The sequence below is a fragment of the Malassezia sympodialis genome, genomic scaffold, assembly GCF_000349305.1.
Source record: "Malassezia sympodialis ATCC 42132 genomic scaffold, msy_sf_3, whole genome shotgun sequence".
Taxonomy (NCBI): domain Eukaryota; kingdom Fungi; phylum Basidiomycota; class Malasseziomycetes; order Malasseziales; family Malasseziaceae; genus Malassezia; species Malassezia sympodialis.
The window spans coordinates 340,551-363,477 of NW_017387801.1; the positions used below are offsets into that span (position 1 = coordinate 340,551).

Here is a 22,927-nt window from a genome sequence, read left to right on the forward strand (position 1 = left end):
GCCGATACGGCATTCCGACGTCGCCGGCACGCCGAGTGGTTCGCTTAGGACGGCCGCGCGTCGGACATGAGGGCACCCGCGTTCGCCGCCACATCCTCGACGCCGCCAATGCGCCGCGCCTCTTGCACCATCTTATCCGCATATAGCAGCTGCTCCAAACGACCTAGCTTCTTGCGATCGTGGCGAAGCGCATGCTTGAAGTCGTCAAGTTTCGCGCGCTGGCGGTACGTCTGCATTGCCGAGGCCTGACCACAAAGCGTGGCGCTCGATACAGGCTCACCTTGCGCTTCGCCGGCGCTCTGAGCCAGCTGCGACGAAGTGAGGCCGAGTGCATAGACGGACGGCTCCGCCCGTAGACACAAGTCCGTGAGGAAGTCCACCGTCATCTCCTCTAGAACGGCCACACTCTCTGGCAGTGGATTCGGTACATCTCCATAGGCATACATCAGCACACGCAGGTCCTTGTGGAACAGACCAGGCTGCTGGAACGGCCGGCGTCCACGTGTGGCGGGATCGCTGCGAACGGAGGAATCGGCACCCGCATCATTCATAGAGCGAGCACGATCGCCATCCAGATTGTACGGCATCGCTCGATAGCCTCCGTACGAACTCAGGGGGGTCAACGGTGGCATCGCGCCCCACAGCGTGTCGTGGACTGCCGCGCCGCGGACGCCGCCGTTTCGGTGCACCACGTGATCATAGCCCGTTTCCCTCTGTCCCCACTCATGTCGGCGCTCCCGGTCCATTCTCTTGCCGCGATCCGCCCCATTGGCCGGTTCGTGCACAAGATTCCAGGGCCGGTACCTCGTCTTCAGCAGCTATCGCGCCATTTCCCTGCGCCTATCCATACAAGTGCTGTGATCGCTATGCCCCCCGTCCGTGCGCCCGATTCTCATTACGATGTCCTCGTCATCGGCGGTGGCTCCGGTGGTATGGGTGCCAGTCGCCGCGCTGCCATGTACGGCAAAAAGGTCGCGGTGGTCGAGGAATCAGGCCGTCTCGGCGGTACCTGTGTGAATGTCGGTTGTGTCCCGAAGAAGCTCATGTGGCACGCCGCGGACCTGCAAGAGAAGCTGAAGGAGGCGCATGAATATGGCTTTACCGATGGAGGCTCCTCCTTCCAGGTGCCTACCGTCAACTGGCACTACCTAGCCGAGAAGCGCGACGCCTATGTGCGCCGCCTAAACGGTATCTATGACAACAACCTGAAAAAGGATAATGTGGCGTACATTTCCGGTCATGCCAAGCTCCTGGGCAATGGCCAGGTACATATCTCGCCTGGTGTCGACGGTGCACTCGAGAAGGACTTCACGCTCACGGCTGACCACATCGTCATTGCCACCGGTGGCCGCCCCACTGTGCCGAGCGACGATCAAATTCCTGGCGCCTCGCTGGGCATCGACTCGGACGGCTTCTTTGAACTTCGTGAACAACCGAAGCGGGTGGCCGTGGTTGGCGCCGGCTACATCGCTGTGGAGCTGGCTGGTGTGCTCTCGACACTCGGTTCTGAAACGCACCTCGTGATCCGCAACGAAAAGTTCCTCCGTAACTTTGACCCGATCATCTCCGACACGTTGATGGACTACATGGGTCAGACTGGCCTACAGGTACACACTCACTCCAACGTGAAGAAGGTCGAGGGAAAGCGTGGCAGTCCACTGCAGGTGCATCTCGATTCGGGCGCAACGCTGGAGGTCGACTGCCTACTCTGGGCGATTGGCCGCCATCCCAACGTCGAGAATCTCGGCCTGAAGGAGGCAGGCATCAAGACAGATGACAAGGGTCAGATTGTTGTCGACAAGTACCAGAACACGAACGTCAAGGGCATCTATGCCGTGGGTGATATCCAGGGTAAGGCCCTCCTGACTCCTGTGGCGATTGCCGCTGGACGTCGTCTGTCGAACCGCCTGTTTGGTGGCCCCAAGTTTGCCGACGACCATCTCGACTACACCAACATCCCCACGGCCATCTTCAGCCACCCGGCTGTGGGCACTGTGGGTCTGAGCGAACCGGAGGCTCGCAAGGCATATGGGGATCAGAAGATTACCATCTACCGCACGCGCTTCACGCCCATGTACTACGGTCTGCTAACCCACAAGGCGCCGACCGCCTACAAGATTGTGTGTGTCGGTGAGGAGGAGAAAGTGGTAGGCGTCCACATGGTTGGCATGGGCTCGGACGAATCTATCCAAACCGTCGGCATTGCTGTCAAGATGGGCGCTACCAAGAAGGACTTTGATAACACTGTTGCAGTTCACCCTACGAGCGCCGAAGAACTGGTGACGACGTACAATCCGGTAAAGGACTAGAGCTTGCTCGTTCGGTCAGGCACTAGTGACATAGCCTCACGTAAAAATTGCTCCACGGTCGACCAATACAGGTCGGGAAACTGACGGGCCATTTGGCAATGGGACGGCGTATCCCATATGAGCTGCCGCGTACGAATTTCGCTAAGGGGCGGCCACACTGGCGGCGATACGAGGCGCTCCGCGTCCAGCATACGCGAAGGCGGTTCACCATTCACGCGCTGCGCTTCCGCTGCATGCTCGGCCACCGACAAAGGAGAGATGTAGGCATCTGGCCGGGTATAAAGGTACAACCGTGGTGGCAACTTTTTTGATAAAGCTCCTTGCATTGACCAATGCCAAGTGCTTGGGATGTTTTGGTACCTCTTCGCTGTGTTAAGGTTGTCCATGGGGTGATAGGCGTAGCCAAACCACGCTGACCGCAGAAAGTACAGTCGCACTAGTCCCAGAGTCAGCCAATACTTCCATGACCCCGGCGGATATGTCATGGTAGCCGCATCGGACAAGATGGACTGCGACAATACACCAGGCACACAGTCAAAAATCGTGGCCATGGGTGTCGGCATCTCGGCATCGTGCAAGTGCTCCATCAAGGTGCTCAGCGAGATTAGACCCCCATTGGAAAAATAGTGTACAGCCATTTGAGGTCGGACCTGGACTCCCGGCACGGTCGCATCGCGCCCCGCCCGCAATAGTTCGTCCCTGATGAGCTCAGCCGTGGAGCGAGTCGCGGCCGGCGGGCTCAAAAAGGTGGACTTTAGTGTCGATAGCAGAATAAGGATCGTCGCGTTGGGAAACATACGCTTGTAGGGGGCGACATACTTGTGCAGATACTTGAGCTCGCCATTCATCCAACCGCAAAGTAACACGGCACAAGGCGCACGAGCCACCCTTGATACCGTCGATGCATGTGGGCGGTCTACGTACAAAATAGGAGAAAGCTGCTGTATCGTTCCGGACTTTAAGCGAATGGTTTTCATCCTGTAAGCGCGAATCGAGCTCAACAACGGGACTGGAACACCGTCGCGGCACGTTTGGCAACGCACGGGGCAGGCACGTGATTGTGGACTAGGCGTATGGAGAGTACCTGCGCTTGCTCGAGTCGATGCCGGTGAGGCGAGGGCGTCCTCCATGCGTTGTGCTAGGATCCGCAGATGCACGCACAGCTGCTTCAGGCGGCTCCGATTGCTGCAGTGACCAGGCCAGTATGCGGCCATCCTCACCACCCGTATAGAGCAGTTGTTTCATGTCGTCCCATAGTACGCAACGCACAATATCAGAATGGCCAAGTCTCTCTGGACTGGCACTGGGCAAACGAGCATGCAGCATCCATTCTAATGCAGGGACTCCATCTGCCTGCGCATAGGTCTCAGCACTAACCCAAGCCAAGCCACCCCTGAGGTCAGCACAATCGCTCTCACATACTCTTGATCACCGACATAGAGGCCCACAGCCGCGCGATTTCCTTGCATCTGGAAAGGAACCGTCACTGAAGTATCAACAACATAGTCAGTAACCCATGGAGGCCGGAAGCTCGTGGGTTTTCGAACTTCGATATCGTCCATCAGGCAATCAAACTAATGCATCAGCTCTGCTACATCGCGTACCTTGTCAGCGTCCCATAGACTCATGGTTTGCATGTGGCTTATGGCATAAACAGGACCAAGACCTGTTCGACTTGGGGCATTGGATAGTTCTAGCTCGTTTGCGTCCATACCCACGTCGGTAAGCTCCTCTGGCGCTTGAAACCGGTAAGAAAGAGGATGGCATGCCCATCCAACACGGGCTAGACTGGCGTTGGTGTTTCCCACAGAAATTACTGCATCCTCTTCCTTGTCCAACTGGGTATCAATGGCACACACAAGTCCATCCATGCCACCACTCAGAAGAATTCCCGGATGCTTCGCCATATCTCCGTGGAAGACTAGTGATGTGATGTCGTCAGAGTGCGCTTCCCCATAGTTACGAACAGGACAAGACGTATTCCTAGCGTCCCAAACGTCAATCCATGCATCACTCCCTTGAAGTTCCGTACCCGCGGCCATATACATGCCGGACGTCGCCAGCGACAAGTATGCTGCACCACTCGGTCCAACAAGCTTGGATGCTGGCGCATGGCTAGCCGTGCGTGCATCCCAGAGAGCCAAAAAGCCACTTCGAGATGCACCCACCCATGCTGTATTGATCTCTTCTAGATTGGCCAGAGAAGTGATGGCCTCCGATTCTGTCGAGCGAATAGTTCGAGCAGGCGCACGCCACTGCGTTTTGTCGAATACATGCAGCGTGCCGTCGTCACACAGAGCCACCAGATGCGAAGGAGAGGCCATGGGACTAAGAAGCTGCGTTATATACGGGACACGATCACCTGGACTCATATACCCGTCGACCGCTTTCGGTGGGCACACCACCTGCGGCGACACATGCAGCGCCATCGTTACCAATAGACGAGCCGAAGGAAATTTGGTGGTGTGGAGGTCCACACGGATCTTGTCGCCTGCCATCCAAGCATGATCAGTGCGTACCTAGATGCTTACAGTAGTTGTTGGACTTTCTGGTGGCATTGCCTCAGGCAAGTCGACTGTTTCTCGAATCCTTCAAGAAAACCAGATCCCACTCATTGACTTGGATGTTCTTGCCCGCGTTGTCGTCCAAAAAGGATCACCCACGCTGAACAAGCTCGTCAAGGAATTTGGGCCTACCATCTTGAATCAGGATAAATCATTGAACCGTGCAGAACTAGGTCGTTTGGCATTCTCTAGCAAAGATCGTACTCGTGCATTGAACAAAATTACCCACAGCGCCATCCGACGCGCGTTGGTATGGCGTCTCCTGCAACTCTGGTTCACTGGAACTAGACGTGTTGTAGTGGATACGCCACTGCTCATCGAGGCCGGCTTGTACAAGTGGTGTGCAGAAATCATTATTGTACGATGGTGCGTCATCTCTACTCACAAAAAGTGATGAGTCTCAGCAGCTGAAACGGATGCTCCTGCGTGATCAAGAGAAAGGCCTTACAGAGGCAGATGCCAAGAGCCGTCTTGCCGCACAGATGCCTCTGTCGAAAAAGGTATCTTACGCAGATGTGGTCATCGAGAATGGCGTCGATGCTAATGAGTCATCTCCGCCTCGTCTGCGCGCCCAAGTGGGCGCGCTTGTATCCCGCTGGCGCCATGAATCACGACGCACGTCTTTCATTGTGCTCTGGCTTCTTAGCTGGCTTGTACCACCTTTCGGACTGCTATATGGGTTGGTCGTTATATATCTCCGCACACGACGTCAAAAGCGACGCAATAACAGCAAACAGGCCTGAGCATTTATGACCCCGCGTTCTGACCGCCTTTGGGCGCACTGGGCGCCTTGGTACGCGTGGGGGGAATGGGCAGGGAGCCTGGGAATGGTACACGCAAATTCCAGTTGCGCTCCAGATGAAGTTGGATATCTTTGACTTCCAAGCGATCGCCCTTGCGATGTTTCGCCAATCGACAACCAAAGGACGTGACACTTTCGATAAATTCGTCCGCGATCTCAAGAAGGAGATCTTCCACGTCACCTTCCAGCTGCTCGCTCGGATCAATTTCGCTCACGAGCTCTTGCACTTTCCGCTTCGTTAATAGCCGGTTACTTCCCGCCGCTGCACCAGTAAGACCCAGTGTAGCAGAGGAGGAGCCTAATAATTCCGCCAGCTGGGATGATACAGTATCGCTGTCCAGGCTTGGATGAAGTCCTGCTTCTGTGGTTGTCCCATCTCCAAGGGACAGCAGCTCATCCCAATTCTGACCGGCACGTGGTGTGAAAACGTCCTTGCCCAGGCTGCCCGCCCGACCGACGGGATTCGGTCGTACCAGCACAGGCGGCGTATTCGTTACAGGCGACATGCCCAAGCCTTGCGTGAGTGTGGGACGGGGCCCTGACGCATTGGGGAACGCTTGTGGTGTGGACGTTTGTTGGGCCAGCATCGTGGCCAAGGAACTGTTGGGTGCAACGTTGCTCTGCCCGTTGTTCTGCAGTAGGTTGGATGTGGGTGTAATTGCAGCAATAGGTGTTCCTGTGGCCCATCCGTTCTGAGAGGCACTAGGGCGCATAGCAGCCATAGCCGTGTTGGGCGTGTCCGACGCATCTTTGCGCACATTCGCATCAGCCGCCTTGCTCCCAGACTGGGGCGTCGACGGAGCCATGGCACGAGATTCCTGTGCCTGAGGCGTAGAGTGAACAGGGCTTCCAGCCGATTGTTTTTGGCCACCAACGCTATTCGTCGCGTCCATGGCGTTAGATCCGGGCTGTGCTGGACCAGGCATCGTCGTACCTGCCTGAGGCTGAGAAGACAGCTGCTGTGACTGAACTTGAGGGACTGGCTGCTGCGCTGCAATTAGAGGGGACCCCTGCTGCGCAGCCATGTGAGCAGGCATCTGAGCCTGAGCCTGTTGGGCCTGGGCCTGAACCTGCGATTGAACTTGAGCTTTCTGCTGCTGCGATTGCTGCTGTTGAAGAATCAGTTGGAACTGCTGCTGGTCCTTTGCCCGCGCTTGCTCCCGGGCGACGGCCACTTGACGTGCCAGGCTGAGCTGCTTGCTTTTTAGTTCGTTGTACAAGTTTTGCTGCTGCTGCTTCTCCTGAGCAGAAATAGAAGGGTTGCGCAGAGAGGCTTCCAACTGAGAAATATTCACCATGAGGGGGGACATGACACGGTTGAAGTTTTCCATCAATGTAGCTTCATGGCGTGGTAATTGGGATTGGCCAACAACGCCCTGCATGGAGGCTGCCTTCGACTGATTCTGCTGCACAGCCGCTTGCTGAGCTTGCATCTGAGCCTGCTGCTGCAACATGTTTGCCGAGGACTGATTGATGCCGCCCGCTTCATTCCCATATATTGTCTGCACTGGACGTGCCACATTGACCTGCTGCTGCCTGTTAATAGCAAAAATACAAACCTGAACAGCATTTTGCCTCTGTTGCTGTGCGAGCATGGTACGAATCTAGATGAGTGAGAATAGTGGTGCTTACCTGCTGGAGTTGCTCCTCGCTTACCCGGCCTTGCCGTGCCGCGTTGACAATAGCCATGAATTCTGGATTGTTAGCGAGCGCTGGCTGGAGACCTTGAAGCGAGTTCATTTGAGCACCAGGGTTTCCTTGTTGGGGACGACCCTGGAGATTCACATGCGTCGCATTCGGCGGCATGCCACCGTTGCCTCCGGGGGCGTTCGACCCCATAATGGTGAATCGGTGCAGCGCGACGCAGCGACCGTCTACAACGTAACTCACGTGACTGGCGCGAGACGTGTGGAGAAACACACTGCTGCACCAAGGAGCAGTGGCTGGTGCGCTCGTCAGGGCGCACATGATACCCACGCCGGATACGTCGCATCTGCGAAAGCCAGAGTATCGAGATAGTGTGTATGACCCTGCAGAAGATACATTTTCTTTGGTGGATGCACTTGAAGAAGACGCCACTGACCTACGAGCGTCTCCGCCACGTCTGTGTGTTGAAATAGGGTAGGTCACGCCAATGGCTGACACAGCTCGGGGAGTGGCTGCGTCTCGGCCTTTGCTGGAAAGATCCTTTCAAGTAACTCTAGTACGTTTCCTAGTCGTAACAACTTTGTACAGCCTATGTGTGCACAGATATCAACACGGCGGCCGCAAATTGCACACGAGAAACAGGCCACCGTAACGATGTACGTATCCCCGTCCAACTTTTCAGACATGTCTTGAGCCAGTTGTGACTTCTACCTTGGAGGCACTTTTGCCCCGCATCGAAGGCATGGTAGACCTACTCCTATTCAACCCCCCCTACGTCGTCACATCGGACGATGAAGAGCGTCTTGAGCAGAGCAGTGCCGGTCTTGGTGGCGCATTGGCTGGTGGCGTGCATGGTACGCACCTGATTAATACTATGATTCACAATGGCATCATTGAGCGTGTCCTTTCTCCAGGAGGGCGCTTTTACTTGGTGGCAATTCGTGCGAATAATCCACCGGCTCTAATAGCCGCTCTACAAGCGCGGGGCTTGCATGCTGAAGTACGTACACCGCTCTGACACTAGATTGTGCTGCAACGCCGGGCCCATCGTGAACACCTCTCCATTCTTCGAGCGATCCGACCTAATTTACAAGTCCCATAGCTTAGCGCAGTCGTCGACGGGCATGGCACGGCGACTTTCGTCCAAAGGTGTGTCACCCGCCGGCGACGCCTCGCAAGGGAACGCATATAAGCGCAGACGCTTCCGGGTCTCGCGCCGAACTGCCGTCTCCATGTTACCCGATTTGTCTGCTAGCAAAGCAGGTACTGATAGTGTGATATCGAGAGGAGCAACAGGGGGTGGTGCCACCGGCTTCTTCGCACGCTCACGCCGCTGTAGTGTCTTTTTGGTTTCAGTCTCGAACATAGTTGAGTACGTCGAGTCGAGAAAGTCTTCCAGCATGTACTGCTGCTGAGTGAAAGGCTCAGCAAGAACTGATGCAAACGTTGATACAGAGCCCAAGTAGTGTGTGTCACCGCCGCTGGCCACTGTGGCACCCTGCTGGCTCGATTGGCTTAGCCGATATGCGCCAAACGAAGCAAGTTCCCATAGTGAGCTCTCCAAGGCACCCGTATGCAGCGGGTTCGTCTCATGGGCATTAAAACCGTCCTGCACACCACTGGGGCCCAACGCTAGGTGGTCACCATCCCACTCTCGGTGAATCATCTGCATACACCCAGGGTGCCGTTTGAGCAGGTTCCAGACAAAAGGCACAATTTCCACAATCGCCGCCGGGGTAGCCCGGAGGGAGAGACGACTTGCGCGCTTGATGAAGGAGGCGACGATAGCCACGGGCAAGTGTGTGGAGCCAAGGAATGTGTCAAGCATACGCATAAAGCGGCTGCGGTAACGCGTGTGCATCACCGACGCATCCAATAGCGCATATAGTCGGGTGTAGAAGGCGGGATAGTCCAGATTGTGATACACGATGAGCGTAAAAAGCCCATTGAGCGCCAACAGCGCAGTCGTGCCTTTTGAATCGAGGCAATCGACCAAGAAGTCGTGCAGCATGGTGGGCTTGGTCAGGTGCGGAAGAATCTGAGAGTGCAGCCGTACAAGGATATCGTGCGTCTCAGCCAAACTCAAGACGCCACCCAATGTGCCTGTCTCGCCTTGGCTATTGGTTTGGTATGCAGGTAAGAGGAGGCTAAGCCATGCGGCCGAAAAAGCTTGCTGCTGAGACCCGAGAGAATGGAGGGCGTTGAGGAGTCCGCTGTGTCGAGATCTAGTGCGACCTCGCTTGCGGGCATCAGTAGTCGGATTTTCTTTAGGGTCCTCGTCGTCTGATTCCCAAGGAGCGGCTGGGATCTCACCATCATCGCTGTCGCCATCTTCCGACAAGACTGGCTTGGCCTGGCCCTTTTGTTTCTTCCTCTTGGCAGGCCCCTTGGAGAGGTGCGGCACCAGAAAGTTGTTCAGATGCGAGGGTTCAGTGGGAATCGCTGTGATGCGGCACAGCCATAAGCGTGTATGTGAACGAACACTGGCATTCTTGGTGGACAGATCTGTGATACCACGGAGGCACCGGCTTACTTCCTTGCAAAAGAAAAAGCGCACGTCGTCGTACGTCTCGAGATAGCCCTCAGCGAAAGCATCCATCAAATCTTCATGGACGTCACGCCAGAGCAAGTTGCGCACGAGAGCACGAAAAGGCGTGGAAGACCAGCGACCAGTGGGCGCGTCGGCACATCGGTGCTGGGATTCGGACGCCGCCACTTGAAGCGACATGCACACTTCCAACGCCACCATTCGCACTGACGAAGCATCTGAAAACAAAAGATCTTCTGTGAGAAGTGCCACAAATGCATTCCACTGCTGCTTGAGCCAACGAGACACCTGAGAAGCGGCGTCCGTCGCCTCACCAACGACGACGCGGCCATGCTCGTCAATTGGCTCCAGTTGCAGGGCATTTTTGTCGCAAAGAGCGACAAAGCTCTGGCTCACAACTCGCACAGCAAGCGCCACGGCCTTGATGAGTGCACGCTCGTCCTCGGCGCCTGGCAACTGCGCATGCAGGGCCCGAGCGTCTTCGAGCAGCTCGGCCATGGGGTTCAAATCCGTGGACGAGGCAAGGCGCGCCTGCTTCTCCTTCACGCTCTCCAATGCAGACTTACCAGCCTGCCTCGCGGAGGAAGCTGGATGCGTGGCCATACCGGGCCGGCTCTGTGAGCTGCGAGCCATGCTGCGTAGTGGAAGGCTAGAAAAAAATGCACCACGTGGGCGACCTGTGCGCTTTCTCATGCATGTCGGCAAGGCATGGGCTGCTATCGCGGTGATCCAAAGCTTATGTTCTGCTACTCTAGCTGCACATCTTTCGCATGAAGGGCTCTATGTGAATCTGCCACATCAGTTTCCGCTGCTCCTATACGTCGATCGCACGCAAGAAGTGCTGGAGGAGGCTACGATCACGGTCACATCGACAATGCAGCGCACGCTCCCAGAGGTGCAAGCGTGTAGTTGGCATGGTCACAGCAGTATAGAAGCCTGTGAGCAGCAAGACCTGCATCTCGAATGGACTAATACATCATACACTGTGTCTGACAAGGAGGTTCACCCCGATGGCGGTATTGTCGTGCCTAGCGACCCGCTCGAGATCCTGCGCCATTCCAGCGCATCGACGGTCTTGCGCTCCGTCGTTATTGAATGGAGTGCTAGGAATTTATCTGGTAAGTTGCACCACCAGCGCTGGTGGGTGGGGCATGTGTCTATGCCGGAGGAGCAGCGAGCCAGGTGGCCTGTGGGCCCCGGCGAATATGTGACACGCGGGGGTGTGCCCAACAGGGCACCCGTGAAGCCATGGGATGGCCGCGACATGCCACGAATCAGTGGTGGTACGTATTCGCGACTAAGACAGTCATGTCCGACCCGTTCATGACCATCCTGTCATCGACGGATGCGCCACACAATGCGACATGGTACGAGCCGCGACGCTGATGCAGGTCACGAGGGCTGTCCGTCCGGTTGCGGACGTATGGGGAGCCGGTACCTATTCGGGCCCCGGTCCAAGGAAAGATTGTCTGGAGCGACCTATTTCGGCGAGCTATGCCTCCTTGGGAAGGGCCTGAAGCCGGCGTGAATGATGAATTTGTGTATGCTATCCAGCTGCAGGATGTGTGGGGGTTTGTTCACCAGCTGCTAGGGTTCGATGAGCAGGCCGTCCTTGTGCAAGTCGGCATGTTTGTGCAGCCTGGCCATATCCTGGGATACGCGCCCGTTGAGCCTGTGAGGAGCCTGCCTCCCAGCACGCAGCCTCCCGCGGACCCGCCTCAGCGATACAAGGAAGAGGGCTTTGAGCCGTTCCCATTTCGATTCCGCAAGCTTGAAATTCGCGTGGCACGCCCACCCTTTGCCTGGCGTGGCACCCTGCATGGTCCGAATGCAGACGGATGGATGTACTTGCACCCACAGCTCGTATACCATCCGGGACGAGGACGCCCCTCGCAGATGGCTCCGCTGTATCAACCGAATCCGATGAAATACGCCCATGTGGACAAGATCAAGCCAACCTCCCTTGTTATGTATCCGATGACATTGGCGCCACCGCTGCCCACAGATGTTGAGCTGTTTGTTAGCTTCTCTACATTTATGGAGTCGCCAGGAGATTTGGACGATGCTATGGACCCTATCACGCTATATTCACTAGAGTGGGCCATCGTACCGGATGAAAATGCGACTCAATCTCTTTGTACAGACTCGCGTGTGTACTGGCGCCGCTCCTTTGAACACAGCAAACTCGAGCGCCGCGCTGGACGCCTGGACGACCCTGACTTTTTGTTTGCGCACTATGTGCCACGCTTCCGTTTGGGTGGCCTGATGGGCAGCAGTATTCCCGTGGATCGACGCTCACAGTTTGACGAGAAGGTGCGAAGCATTGTTTATGCTGTAACTCGGACGCGGCTGGGCGTGCCTACGATACAAGGCTCATGGAATACTTCGCAAGAGGGTGGGTCAGGTATCTACCGCCTAGCGGTGCGCGCGCGCGGCGTGACGGGGAACGCAACCTGTCTGGAAGACATGGTCTACCTCGAGAATGTTGCGACTTGGCGGGGCTCCTTGATACAGACCATGACACGCTTCCTGCTGCACCCGCCTGTTTCAATGCCGCTGCCAATTGCGTTCTTCCCCATCTTAGAGAGTTTTATGCGGTGGCTCGGCACGCTCCGTGACCTACTTCAACATCCATAATACCCCGATTGGTTTTCTATCACCTCTACAAGTACGAGCGCATGGAGTAAAGCAGCACACGGCCGCGGGTATTGCCGATCGCGAGGTACTCGCTGTGGGCCGAGAAGCCCAGGGAAGACACGTGGCCCAAGGGCGTTCCTGCGGTGGGCCAATTGGCGTACGTCTGCAGCGACGCAGTATGAACGACACGCAAGGCGTCCTTCTTGTGGCGGCTCGCCATGGCCAGGAGCTGCGCATCATGGCTAAAGTGCAGGGACGTCGTGGCAGTGGTAAGGTTGCCCAGAGACTTGCGCGCTTGGAGACTGACGTCGTCCGTGACGGCAGCTGTCGCTGGTGTGGACAGCAGGTCGTCAAGCAAGTCGCTGGAGGTTGCTTTGTCGTCGGCGCCGCCGTATACGTTCAGGATACCACTGCTAGAGCCAATAGCCCACATGGAGGGGACAGCGCTCAGGGGCGGCGTGACCTCCAGCCCCTTGGCGCCAAATAGACCCGTATCGAACGCTGTCACAGGGCAGGAGCGGCTGCGCACGTCCCAGACATGCACACGGCCCTCTGTTGACAGCGTCAGCAGCCGGTGTTCGCTATCCTGCCCTGGTGTAGCCGCCCAAGCCATACCCGCGAGTGGTGCATTCATGCGCAGCTCGCCAATGCGCTGACCGCCCATCTGACCAGCGGCGCCTGCGCCCCAGTCGAGCAGATGGATCTGGCCGCGCCTACCACCCACAGCAACAAGACGCGAGGCACCGCCGGGCTGGAAGCGAACAAAGCTGAGGTCACGCTCCGCACCCGCATCAGCTTCCGTGCCTGCCGCACTCGACACAATGCGCCCTGCACCGCGCCAGGGACTCGAGCACAGCGTCTTACCTGACCGAATATCATAAGCGTACAGGTACGGCCGCGGGCCCGCAATGAGCACGGACGAGCCGGACGGGTGAAATTGGGCTGTCTTGATCGGAAGGTCCGGCACATGCAGTGTCTCTAGCAGGGGATTGTTCGTGCCATTGATCTGGAATAGACGCACGCGGCGGTCGCGCGAGGCAGTGAGCAGCACATGCGCTCGTCCGCTGGGATGGAACTGCAGCTGCTCAATTGCCGCCGGCTCTGCGAGGCGTCCCTGGGCCTCATTGGCGTCGCGCAAACGCTCCACCTCCAGCTTGGCTGGTGAGAGCAGAGAAGAGCGCTGATGCCGGCTCAAGAGGCCAGCGTCGCTGCTCAGCAAATCCTGAAGGAGAGGTGCGCTCCACGCAGAGTCGCTGCTGCGCTGGCCCACGGAAGCCCACGCAGGACGGGGATGCATGCGCTCAAATCTAGTGTGAGCGCAACATACATACTGTCGCCGTAGGCGCCGCTGGTACTCGACACCCGAAACTGTCGTCTCATTGGGATCGGTGCGTAGCTTACGCAGACGCTTTGTGCCACGCACCGAGCCATCCGGGGCACGGGCAGCAGCGCCAGCTAGCGCCACCGTAATTCGCTCGTCGTCTTCGTCATGCCACAGGGCAGGCCGCTCCGTCGGTGCCGACTGGGTGCCGTCGTCCTGGGCCTCTTGAGTGTCGAGCGTGAACAGCTATTGGTCAGCCAGGGAATCGTACCATGCTGTCATCAAGGCCCTGGATATGGGAATCAGGCGCCTCAGATTCATAGGCCTCCTTTGTGCCGAAAAGCCTGTTAGTGAGCTCATGCTCGCGTGCAGCTGCACGCTCGCGTTGCGTCGACATGCCGGAGCCCAGCTGGCCGAGCGGCGCAGCGGCGCGAAAAAAAGCCGACTCACGTGACACAATCCACGAGAGGCTTCCTGACCCCAGCCACCATGGCGTCGTCAGCAGACGTGGTCGCCGCGGACGAGGCCAAGTGCCCTGTGCCGCATGCGAAGAACACGCCGTTGCCTCCGGGACACCCCAAGGTGGAATCTGTGCCTACCTCGAAGCTGCGCCCGCCAGAGGGCGAGCACTGTATTTTCTTCCGCACGCGCGAAGATACGCCGTCGTCGTCGATGCACGAGTCCACACCAACGACTGAGTCTACGGTGCCTACGCCGCCCTTGTCCCCATCGGAACTGGAGCACTCCCTTGTGCTCTCCTCGCGGAAAAGTGCGCTGGCCGTATGCCAGGCAACACAGGTGCAGCTCATGCTCGAGGCGCGCTACGGTGCGGCATCGCCAGCGATGGCGCCAGACGCCGATCCGACGACGGATCCCGACGTTGCACAGATTCATGCACTGCTTCGGAGGCACCAGCCGGGGACTGAGCCGCTCCGCTGTATCGAGTTTCCTGTGCGGACCATGTCGACGCAGGGCGACAACAATTTGCGCGCGCCGCTATACGTGATTGGCGGCGAGGGCCGCGCGATCTGGACGAAGGAGCTGGAGGTTGCACTCGCCGCCGGCTCGGTGGATGCGATCGTGCACAGCCTGAAGGATGTACCGACGACGCTGCCCGATGGTCTGGAGCTGGCAGCGATTCTAGAGCGCGAGGACCCGCGAGACGCACTGGTCGTCAAGGCAGATCTGCCGTACAAGTCGCTCAAGGAGATGCCGCGTGGCTCCGTCATTGGGACATCCTCGGTGCGCCGCGTCGCACTGCTGCGCCGGGCGTACCCCCACCTTATGTTCAGCGATGTCCGTGGTAATATCCAAACGCGTCTGGCCAAGCTCGATGCCGACGACAGTCCCTACACTGCGCTCGTGTTGGCAGCAGCCGGGCTTAAGCGCATGGATTTGGAAGATCGAATCACCGCGTACGTCACGGCGCCTGTGATGCTGCATGCAGTGGGGCAGGGCTCCCTTGGCATTGAGGTGCGCACGCCACGCGGTCCCTTGGCGCAGCGCGACGAGCGCATGCGGGCGTTGATCCAGAGCATTTCGTGCTGGCGCTCTACGTGGCGGTGTGCGGCTGAGCGCGCGCTGATGCACCGCATGGAGGGCGGTTGCTCCATCCCCCTCGGCGTCGCGACCGAGTTTGAGGACCACCGTGATGTGGAGGGCCAGTGCAACGAGCGGCTCGAGACGCCCTCGGAGCTGGCGTCGACGGGAGTGCCGACGCCCCGGATGGCGACGCGTGCACCAAGGCAGCCGCCGCCTGATGGTATATACCTGACGATGAGCGCGATCATCGTTTCACTAGATGGCTCGCAGTCGTGCGAGCACACAGAAAAGCGTCTCTGCCGGACGGTCAAAGATGCCGAGCAGCTCGGCACGGACGTCGCGGACCATCTCGAGCACCACCACAATGCGCGTGCGATCCTGGAGGAAGTGGAGCACCACCGACGCCTGGCGGAGGTCGCGGACCAGAAACGCCGTGAGGGCCGGCTCCCTGGTGCCGCTGAGGTCGACCGCCGCTTTTTGCCACGCGACGACGGACAGCCCAAGGTATGGGAGGTATAGGCAACTGTTGCTACAAATAGGGAGCCCATCCCACGTACATCTGCGAGAGATTGTACGAGCTGGTAGCATCGCATATGAGCATGTGCACCAAGTTCTTCGTGGTGTGCCGCTCGGTGTCTGATAGGCCAGGACGCCGCAGGCGCCCGTCGAGCTTGTCGGACACGCCTTGTAGGGCTTTGCGTGCGCCAGCGCCGCCGCCCGTACTCGCGCTCTTGTCACCGCCATGTCGCTGGCGCGCGCGGCGCTCAGTCGCGACCCACTCGCCGAGAGGATCATGCACCATGGCCTGCAGCACGCTCATGAGTGACTCTTTGTTGTCGCGTAGAATGCCCAAAGCAATCTCTGCCGTACGTCGGAACGCGCCCTCGACGCCAGCAACACCCAGCGCATCGACCATATTGTGCGTGAGGCGGAACGGCACACGCTCGGGAATCTCGAAGGTCGTGCCTTTCTCAAACAGGCAGTTCAGGTCCACATGCACCGTGTCGCCGGACCCGGCATCAAAGAGGATATTGTCGCCGTGGCGGTCACCCAGCCCAAGCACAAAGCCCACCATGGACATGACAGCAGCGGTCCGTGCGTACGCTGAGCGCGCCTTGAACCAGGCGCTCGGCTCGGGGAACGTTTCGAGGAACCACGCATGGAACACGGGGGGGTAGCGAGACAGAATCTGCGTGTCAAAGAGCGCGGCCGCATTCTTCGGCGCAGCGCGTGCCTCATCGAGCAGTGTGCGTAGATCTTGCGTGTACAGGGGCTTGTCAAGCGCCGCATAGTGCTTGGCTAGGATCTGGCGGTACGCCACGGTGTTCGGCACCCATTCGATCAGACCGCATTCTTCGTTCAAAATGATGACCGCATAGGTGCGGATATATAGGCGGCGGCGACGTGACTCGGAGCTGCTCTGGAGCAGCTTGTTGATCATGGCATCAAACTCCATCAGCCGTGCATCCTTGCGCAGATCGTCGCGTGGCTTGCACAGGAACGGGTACCGAGCGCCGTCGGAGGCATGAACGACAATTTTGCGCGGCTTTTGCAGTGAATGCATTATGTCGATCGTGTCGTCAAAGCCCTGGATCATGGGCAGGTTTGGTGGGAACGGCCGGTGCGTCTGACTCGCCTGGCCATTGGGAGGGAGCAGAACTGTCATCGACGACTGCAGCGGTAGGACCAGGGGCGTCTTCTGGACAGCCGCCAGCAGCGCAGGAAAGTGCTTGCTCATGCTGAGTGTCGCTTCCTTGTGCACATGATAGTCGCACAGATGCAGTAGCTCCATCGATACACGCTCCGCAGCCTCGATAATCGGCACGACCTCGCGCATTGCACGCTCCGGTGAGGAGGCAATGCGCTCCACGATGCATTCGTATCGCTGCTTGCGCCGCTTGTCCTTGGAGTGCGAGCCGGCAATCAGGGCCCACACGCCCTGCTGAGGGTAAGCCGCAACAACCGCGACAATAATCTCCAACAGCACGTGCCACACTGCCTCGTTCTTGTGCACGATGCGCGCAACAAGCTGTGGCATCACGGCAAACCATTGGTACCGAGCGAGGTGCCGCACCGACTTGAGCATCATATCGTTGATCTTGTCAAACTGCTGCGAGGCCTGCCGCGCCTCTTCCTCTGTTCGAGCCTCCGACTCAGCAAGCTCATTACCTGCATCTAGCCAAATGGTCAGCATTCGCGGCAGTGTGCGGTACAAAAACTTGGTCCCATGCTGCGCACTCTTCATGTAGAAGCGACAAACACTCAGTTGCAGTAGCATCTGGTTTCCCACGGGGCCGCCACTAGGCGTGTCGTAAAAATGCCCGAGATAGTACCAAATTTTTTCGGACAGGGGGTCCAGACTTGTGCATGTTTTGTAGTGCTGTACAATGTCGTTCTGCTGGAACCGCGCCGTATCTTCGACGAGGCGCGCTCGCAATAGATGCGCATGCGCCAGTGCGTGATTGTCGCCGTCCGTAGGAGGCTGATGGCGCAGCGCGTGGTTCAGCGTCTGCAGCGCACCTTGTACTTGGTCCGTGTGAGCCAACAGCTTGGCCTTTTGCACAAACGCATAGGGAGCACCACACTGCATCGCCTGCAAGATGGCGCTGTACGCTGTCTGTGTATGCGACGCCTTGCGTGCTGTCTTGGCACTCAGGATCCAGCACGCCCCCAGCGCCGTCGCTGGTGCTCGGCACGCCTGGAGCGCCGAGCGTCGCAGACTCAACACCGGCTCACGCGTACGGAATGATGGAAGCGTCGCATTGAAGCGTGCGGCAAGACTTGCATCTAATGCGGCCTCGTTGCCCCGCGCCTGGAATATGAGCTCCAGTTCACATAGCATGTGTAACTGCGTGACAGTGTCGTATGCTTGCGCATACGACACACGCATCGGGCCCGTGAGCCGCCGGCCCAGCTGCTGGCGCGCATCATGGACGGCCAGCGAGAAGGCAAGCTCATCCGCCTCGCGAATAGCTAGTAGTGCACGCGCCATGCCCAGCTCGGGGACCGCATGTGCCTGCTGCACGAGGCGCCGCACGGCATCCCAGTCAGCAAGGATGCAGGCGCCCTCAATCTGGAACGGCGCGAGCTGTGGCTGCCATGCTTCGTGCATGGCCAGCACGCCACGAATGTGTGTGCGCATCGTGTCGTAGTGGCCCAGATTGCGAAGGCAGCGAAGGAGCCCCATATGGAGCCGCACGTCGTCGGGACGCCGCTGCAGCTCGACTTCCCAGCAGCTCTGTGCGTCGGTCCAACGCCCTGTGCTTTCATGCTCGCGGATCTGGTGTTCGAGCGACGGCTCCAGCACGCACGTCGAGATACCCTCCATGCCGTCAGGATCGTCCAGTGATGCGTAAATCTCATGCATCGTTTCGTAGTACGGCTGTAGTTCCTCCGGCCGCTGTGTGCGTGCCGCAGCCCGTATGCGGTACTCAAAGTGCAGCAGTGCACGCGCATAGGCATCGCATTGGAGCGACGCCTGTGCGAGCAGGTCGGGAGATAGCTCATCCATGAGTGCCTGTACATCCACAAGCGCATCGCGCAACCGACTGCGCTTGACCGCGCGCGGCGGCACGAGACGCATGCGCCGCATCCAGTGGCCAATGTGGTCCAGCACGACGAAGAGCGTCTGTGCTGTCATGCGGCGGCGCTCCGGCTCGTAGCCAAGCGCTGGCTGTGCTTGGTCGGCCAACACAGCGCGCAGCTCCTCCAGGATCATGCGGCGCTGTTCCGCCGAGCCATTGATCAGCACGTGCAGAACCAGGTGCGGCAGTAGTGCCTGAGCGATGCCCACGTCATGATCACGCACCACCGATTCGAAGAGACTGAAAAGCGCCGCTGCATCGCCAGGCCGCGCGGCGCGGATAAGCAAGAGGACCCACGCCTGGATCCAGTCGCGATACGACGTCGAGTGCACATAAAGCGGCATGCTCCGCGCGCGCGGCTCAGGGCTCTGTACCACATACCGCGAGTTGAGGAGTGGCAAGAGAGTGGGTAGGATGCCCTCAGGCAGTGCGGCCCAGCGCCGACGCAGCTTGTCAGGCACAATGTGGGGAGCCGATGCATCGAGAAGCGCAGGCGTAAACTGACAAAACTTGAGCAGCTCCTGGATCGCGTAGGCCAGGCCTGCCTGATGCTTGGTATCGTGTGTGGCGCGAAATGCAGGCACGACAAGGTCGACGAGCAGGCGCTGCGCGAGTGCTATACTCTCGTCACTCTGCTCAAAGTCGTGGAGCAGGACAAATATGGGCTCGTCTGGTGGCATATCCAAGCGATCAGGATCAACGGCGCCGAGGGCGCCGAGGCATTCGAGGCACAGTGTCGCCACATCGGCGCTCAGCTCCATCCGCGTCGCAACTGCCATAAGTACTCGCACGCAGCGCCCGACCAGTGGGTGGAACACGTTACCCGTCGTCCAGCCACTGATGCACGCGCGCCGCTCGTGTAGAAATGCACGAAGTTCATGCAAAGACTGCACACAGATAGCTGTACGGTCGTTCGACACACGCTCGAGAATGTGCTGAAAGCATGCCTCGTCATCCCACACGCGCCGCGTCGCGCGAATCCGCTGCGCCACGTCGGGAACGTCGTCGGCAATCGCATCCAGACTCGGGACATCATCGAGGAAGCTCAGGTCTGTGGTCCTCTCCATCACAGCAGACCGTAGCACGCGCGCGGCGACCTGGCGCTCGGTGTAGTCCAATCGCGGCCATGCAGCGAGTAATGCGGCCGTCGTGGGACCGATAATGGCACCAAGATCGGGACCGCGCAGCTCCTGCACAACGCAGAGCCAGCTCTCAAGCGTCGGCAGTGCCAAGTCGGACTGCTGCAGCGTACTTGTCAGGCTCGCAAGTACCTGAGGCACTACGCGCGCAGCTACCGCGCCGATCTGCTGCACAAGCGCACCAATACTGCGCACAGACATGGCCCGGCGGCCGGGGCGCAGCTTGCCGTGGACACCGCTGAGGTCGTCGTTCACCCATGTGAGGATGGCGAGTACTTCCTCCTGTAGAAAGGCGGTCAAGTCCATACCGCGCCACTTGCCGCTCGTTGCTACCGTGGTGCGCACAAATTCGAGGCCTTCGAGCGCTTGTGCACGACACTCGTCCGACCCGAGATGCACGACGAGCCAGCCGAGCACATCATGCAGGCGGCTGCGCAACAGACTAGCAACTGTGACGCTGCGGGTGCCGAGCAGAGTAAGTAGGCTCTGCAAGCTCGCATCGCGTACAGCCGCAGGCTGCAAAAAGATGTGGTGGAACAGGTCAGACACATGGGAGAGACACATAGTAGGCACAGACTGGCTCGTTGCTTGGGCCATGGCCTCCATGGCGGTGCCTGCCTCTGGCTTCCCCAGGGCGTGCTGTACAAGGAGTAGCGGAAGGGTCGAGCTAAGCGTCGTTTGTAGGAACGTCGTGGCGTGCATACCCACGAGCCGTGCGAGTTCGCCTAGAGCAGGTACAGGTGCGCAGGGAGCATCGAGCGCAGCCTCGCACACCAGGTCCAGGTGCTGTGAGAGCAGTTGGAATGCAGTACACCTGCGGTACACTGCTAGCTGGACAAATTCTGTAGTGACGAGGGCACGGAGAAAGACGTGTGGCGTGTAAAGGACATGGACGAGTGCTGCCATCACGGGAACGAAACACACGTCATCGTGAATGCGTCCCAGACGCGCAATACTTAGCACGGCCGTCTCTTGGATCTTGTGGTCAGAGCTCCTCGCTGCTTCTGTTGCAAGACGCACGAGCCGCTCGATTGTGGCAGCCCAGGTCGCCGGACGCTGGTCGCGAGGCAGGGCAGCGAGACGTGCAACGGCAGAGGGCAAAACGCGGCCGGCGAGCACGCGTACGCCACGTCGAATATGTGTGAGTGTCTGACCAAGCAGAACATGAACACTGTCCCAGTCCCATCCCGCGAGATCCGCCTCGGACAGCTGCGCGAGCCACACCTGCAGGGTTCGCAACGTCTCGCGTGCGCGAAGAGGGTCGGAGAGTGACGCACCCTGCACTAGCGCACAAACGTCGGAGGGCGTCGGTGCCGGTGCCGGCGTGACGGGTGGCTCCTCTGCTTCACTACCGTTCAGCCCTTGATGCGCACGAACGAGTGAGGTGCGAGGCCGTTTCGCGGGCGGCCCGGCGCTGACGCGCAACGAGGGGCTCGCGCTGCGACTCAGGGGGGCATCCTTCGCCCATCGCGCAGCTTCAGCGGTAATTCTCCGGTCGTCCAGCTCCAGAAGTGAGTCCCACTGCTGCGCGGTGGGCCCTTGCTGCTCCAGCAAGGTCAGTGCGATACAGAGCTGGGCCACATGGATCTGCCGCTCCACGCCCGTCGTCTGCAGGGCATGCTGAATCCACGTGTCAAGCACGGCACGAGGGTCGTCCAAAAGTCCATGAGCTTCCGGTGGTAGTGTCGGTGTGCGGCGAGCCACCAGGGCATCGTACAGGTGGTCCAGCACCATGGCGAGGGCATGCATGGCCACATTGTCTGTTTCTGGCCAGAGCTCCCATGCCAGCACCATACGGGCCACATGGAAAAGTGTAGGGGATTGGCAAACCACCGGGACAGCAGCGACAAGGGCCTCGAGCAGGAGCCGAGATGGTGTGGATGATGGATCGTCGATGACGAGAAGTACGCGCACGGCTTGCTCAACGACGTCTTGCAGGGCCATGGGAAACACGGACGCAAGTTCCGATGCAATTCGCGTACATAGAGACAAGAGGGATTGTGCCGCCCAGGCGCTCTGAGGTGCACGGATGGGCAAGGAAAGTGTGGCTGTATCGCTCGAGGTCCATGCATAGGGCGGCGTGTTGGGGGCACGTGCAGGCAGTGGTGCATCGGTGAGCGGAGCCAGCGCAAAAGGTGCAGGCACCGTGTCCATACTGCACAGGACCCACGCGTCCATAGGCGCTTGGTCCTTGAGAGCAGGTGGGATTGCCAAGGTACGTTCGTGTTCGCGAGGCCACGCACCTAGGCTCACCAGTGTGCGCACGCCTGAGCGAAGGGTATCATAGAGAAGAAACCGTACATGAGAAGTCTGCCGCGTAGCGGACAAGCATAGGTGAAGCACTGTGCCGACCAGGCGCATAGTGGCGGCGATCGTATCCTGCGCGGTGTCAAGGACAGCCGCCGAAGGGCGAGCACCTGTCTCTTCCGCCCAAAGCATATGCGCATGCATCACAGCGAGTGCAGCAACTAGACGAGGGACCATGTACGTGTCCAAGGTCGTATAGTCCATGGCATATGCGCCAGGAGGCACGGGCACCAGCATGCATTCCAGAGCGCGAGGAGTCGCAGTGAGCCATTCGCAGAGCGCGTCAAGTACATCAATAGGATTTGGAGTCGCATGGAGTGCTTCCTCCAGCGCGTCCCACGTCGTTGCCCTGGCAATCGGCACGATCTGGCAGTGCACGAGCTGTCGTGCTACAGCATGCAGGGCATAGTCGCGCTCGTCGGCGGATAAATCGCCAAAGAGCTGGTGTCAGAGATATGTACTTACACCTGATTCCGTGACCCAGGAAGGCCACACAGGGGTATCCGCGGCGGGCATCCGCCGTGCGC

At 58.9% G+C, this 22,927-nt stretch overlaps 12 protein-coding genes across 12 annotated transcripts; 5 read left to right on the forward strand and 7 right to left on the reverse strand.

Annotated features, from left to right (window-relative positions):
* Positions 1 to 44: 44 nt before the first annotated feature.
* MSY001_0742 (uncharacterized protein) lies at positions 45 to 632 on the reverse strand (the record flags this gene model as incomplete). The annotated part of the gene is made up of 1 exon (XM_018885823.1): positions 45 to 632. One exon carries the CDS (start codon positions 630 to 632, stop codon positions 45 to 47), a length of 588 nt encoding a protein of 195 aa, XP_018739358.1.
* Positions 633 to 725: 93 nt separating this feature from the next.
* Positions 726 to 2,309, forward strand: MSY001_0743 (uncharacterized protein; the record flags this gene model as incomplete). The annotated part of the gene is made up of 1 exon (XM_018885824.1): positions 726 to 2,309. One exon carries the CDS (start codon positions 726 to 728, stop codon positions 2,307 to 2,309), a length of 1,584 nt encoding a protein of 527 aa, XP_018739359.1.
* A 1,065-nt stretch (positions 2,310 to 3,374) lies between these two features.
* On the reverse strand, positions 3,375 to 3,871 carry MSY001_0744 (uncharacterized protein; the record flags this gene model as incomplete). The annotated part of the gene is made up of 2 exons (XM_018885825.1): positions 3,375 to 3,702; positions 3,732 to 3,871. The coding sequence occupies 2 exons, from the start codon at positions 3,869 to 3,871 to the stop codon at positions 3,375 to 3,377; spliced, it is 468 nt and encodes a 155-aa protein (XP_018739360.1).
* Positions 3,872 to 3,883: 12 nt separating this feature from the next.
* MSY001_0745 (uncharacterized protein) lies at positions 3,884 to 4,738 on the reverse strand (the record flags this gene model as incomplete). Its single annotated transcript, XM_018885826.1, has 2 exons — positions 3,884 to 4,637; positions 4,659 to 4,738. 2 exons carry the CDS (start codon positions 4,736 to 4,738, stop codon positions 3,884 to 3,886), a joined length of 834 nt encoding a protein of 277 aa, XP_018739361.1.
* Positions 4,739 to 4,832: 94 nt separating this feature from the next.
* MSY001_0746 (uncharacterized protein) lies at positions 4,833 to 5,616 on the forward strand (the record flags this gene model as incomplete). The annotated part of the gene is made up of 2 exons (XM_018885828.1): positions 4,833 to 5,239; positions 5,265 to 5,616. 2 exons carry the CDS (start codon positions 4,833 to 4,835, stop codon positions 5,614 to 5,616), a joined length of 759 nt encoding a protein of 252 aa, XP_018739362.1.
* A 4-nt stretch (positions 5,617 to 5,620) lies between these two features.
* Positions 5,621 to 7,514, reverse strand: MSY001_0747 (uncharacterized protein; the record flags this gene model as incomplete). Its single annotated transcript, XM_018885829.1, has 2 exons — positions 5,621 to 7,279; positions 7,308 to 7,514. 2 exons carry the CDS (start codon positions 7,512 to 7,514, stop codon positions 5,621 to 5,623), a joined length of 1,866 nt encoding a protein of 621 aa, XP_018739363.1.
* Positions 7,515 to 7,699: 185 nt separating this feature from the next.
* Positions 7,700 to 8,340, forward strand: MSY001_0748 (uncharacterized protein; the record flags this gene model as incomplete). Its single annotated transcript, XM_018885830.1, has 3 exons — positions 7,700 to 7,781; positions 7,911 to 7,978; positions 8,005 to 8,340. 3 exons carry the CDS (start codon positions 7,700 to 7,702, stop codon positions 8,338 to 8,340), a joined length of 486 nt encoding a protein of 161 aa, XP_018739364.1.
* Positions 8,341 to 8,409: 69 nt separating this feature from the next.
* MSY001_0749 (uncharacterized protein) lies at positions 8,410 to 10,503 on the reverse strand (the record flags this gene model as incomplete). Its single annotated transcript, XM_018885831.1, is given in 2 exon segments — positions 8,410 to 10,457; positions 10,476 to 10,503. The coding sequence occupies 2 exon segments, from the start codon at positions 10,501 to 10,503 to the stop codon at positions 8,410 to 8,412; spliced, it is 2,076 nt and encodes a 691-aa protein (XP_018739365.1).
* Positions 10,504 to 11,364: 861 nt separating this feature from the next.
* MSY001_0750 (uncharacterized protein) lies at positions 11,365 to 12,208 on the forward strand (the record flags this gene model as incomplete). The annotated part of the gene is made up of 2 exons (XM_018885832.1): positions 11,365 to 12,095; positions 12,172 to 12,208. The coding sequence occupies 2 exons, from the start codon at positions 11,365 to 11,367 to the stop codon at positions 12,206 to 12,208; spliced, it is 768 nt and encodes a 255-aa protein (XP_018739366.1).
* A 324-nt stretch (positions 12,209 to 12,532) lies between these two features.
* Positions 12,533 to 14,225, reverse strand: MSY001_0751 (uncharacterized protein; the record flags this gene model as incomplete). Its single annotated transcript, XM_018885833.1, has 2 exons — positions 12,533 to 14,050; positions 14,100 to 14,225. The coding sequence occupies 2 exons, from the start codon at positions 14,223 to 14,225 to the stop codon at positions 12,533 to 12,535; spliced, it is 1,644 nt and encodes a 547-aa protein (XP_018739367.1).
* Positions 14,226 to 14,317: 92 nt separating this feature from the next.
* On the forward strand, positions 14,318 to 15,889 carry MSY001_0752 (uncharacterized protein; the record flags this gene model as incomplete). Its single annotated transcript, XM_018885834.1, has 1 exon — positions 14,318 to 15,889. The coding sequence occupies one exon, from the start codon at positions 14,318 to 14,320 to the stop codon at positions 15,887 to 15,889; it is 1,572 nt and encodes a 523-aa protein (XP_018739368.1).
* Positions 15,890 to 15,899: 10 nt separating this feature from the next.
* MSY001_0753 (uncharacterized protein) lies at positions 15,900 to 22,916 on the reverse strand (the record flags this gene model as incomplete). The annotated part of the gene is made up of 2 exons (XM_018885835.1): positions 15,900 to 22,841; positions 22,896 to 22,916. The coding sequence occupies 2 exons, from the start codon at positions 22,914 to 22,916 to the stop codon at positions 15,900 to 15,902; spliced, it is 6,963 nt and encodes a 2,320-aa protein (XP_018739369.1).
* Positions 22,917 to 22,927: the final 11 nt, after the last annotated feature.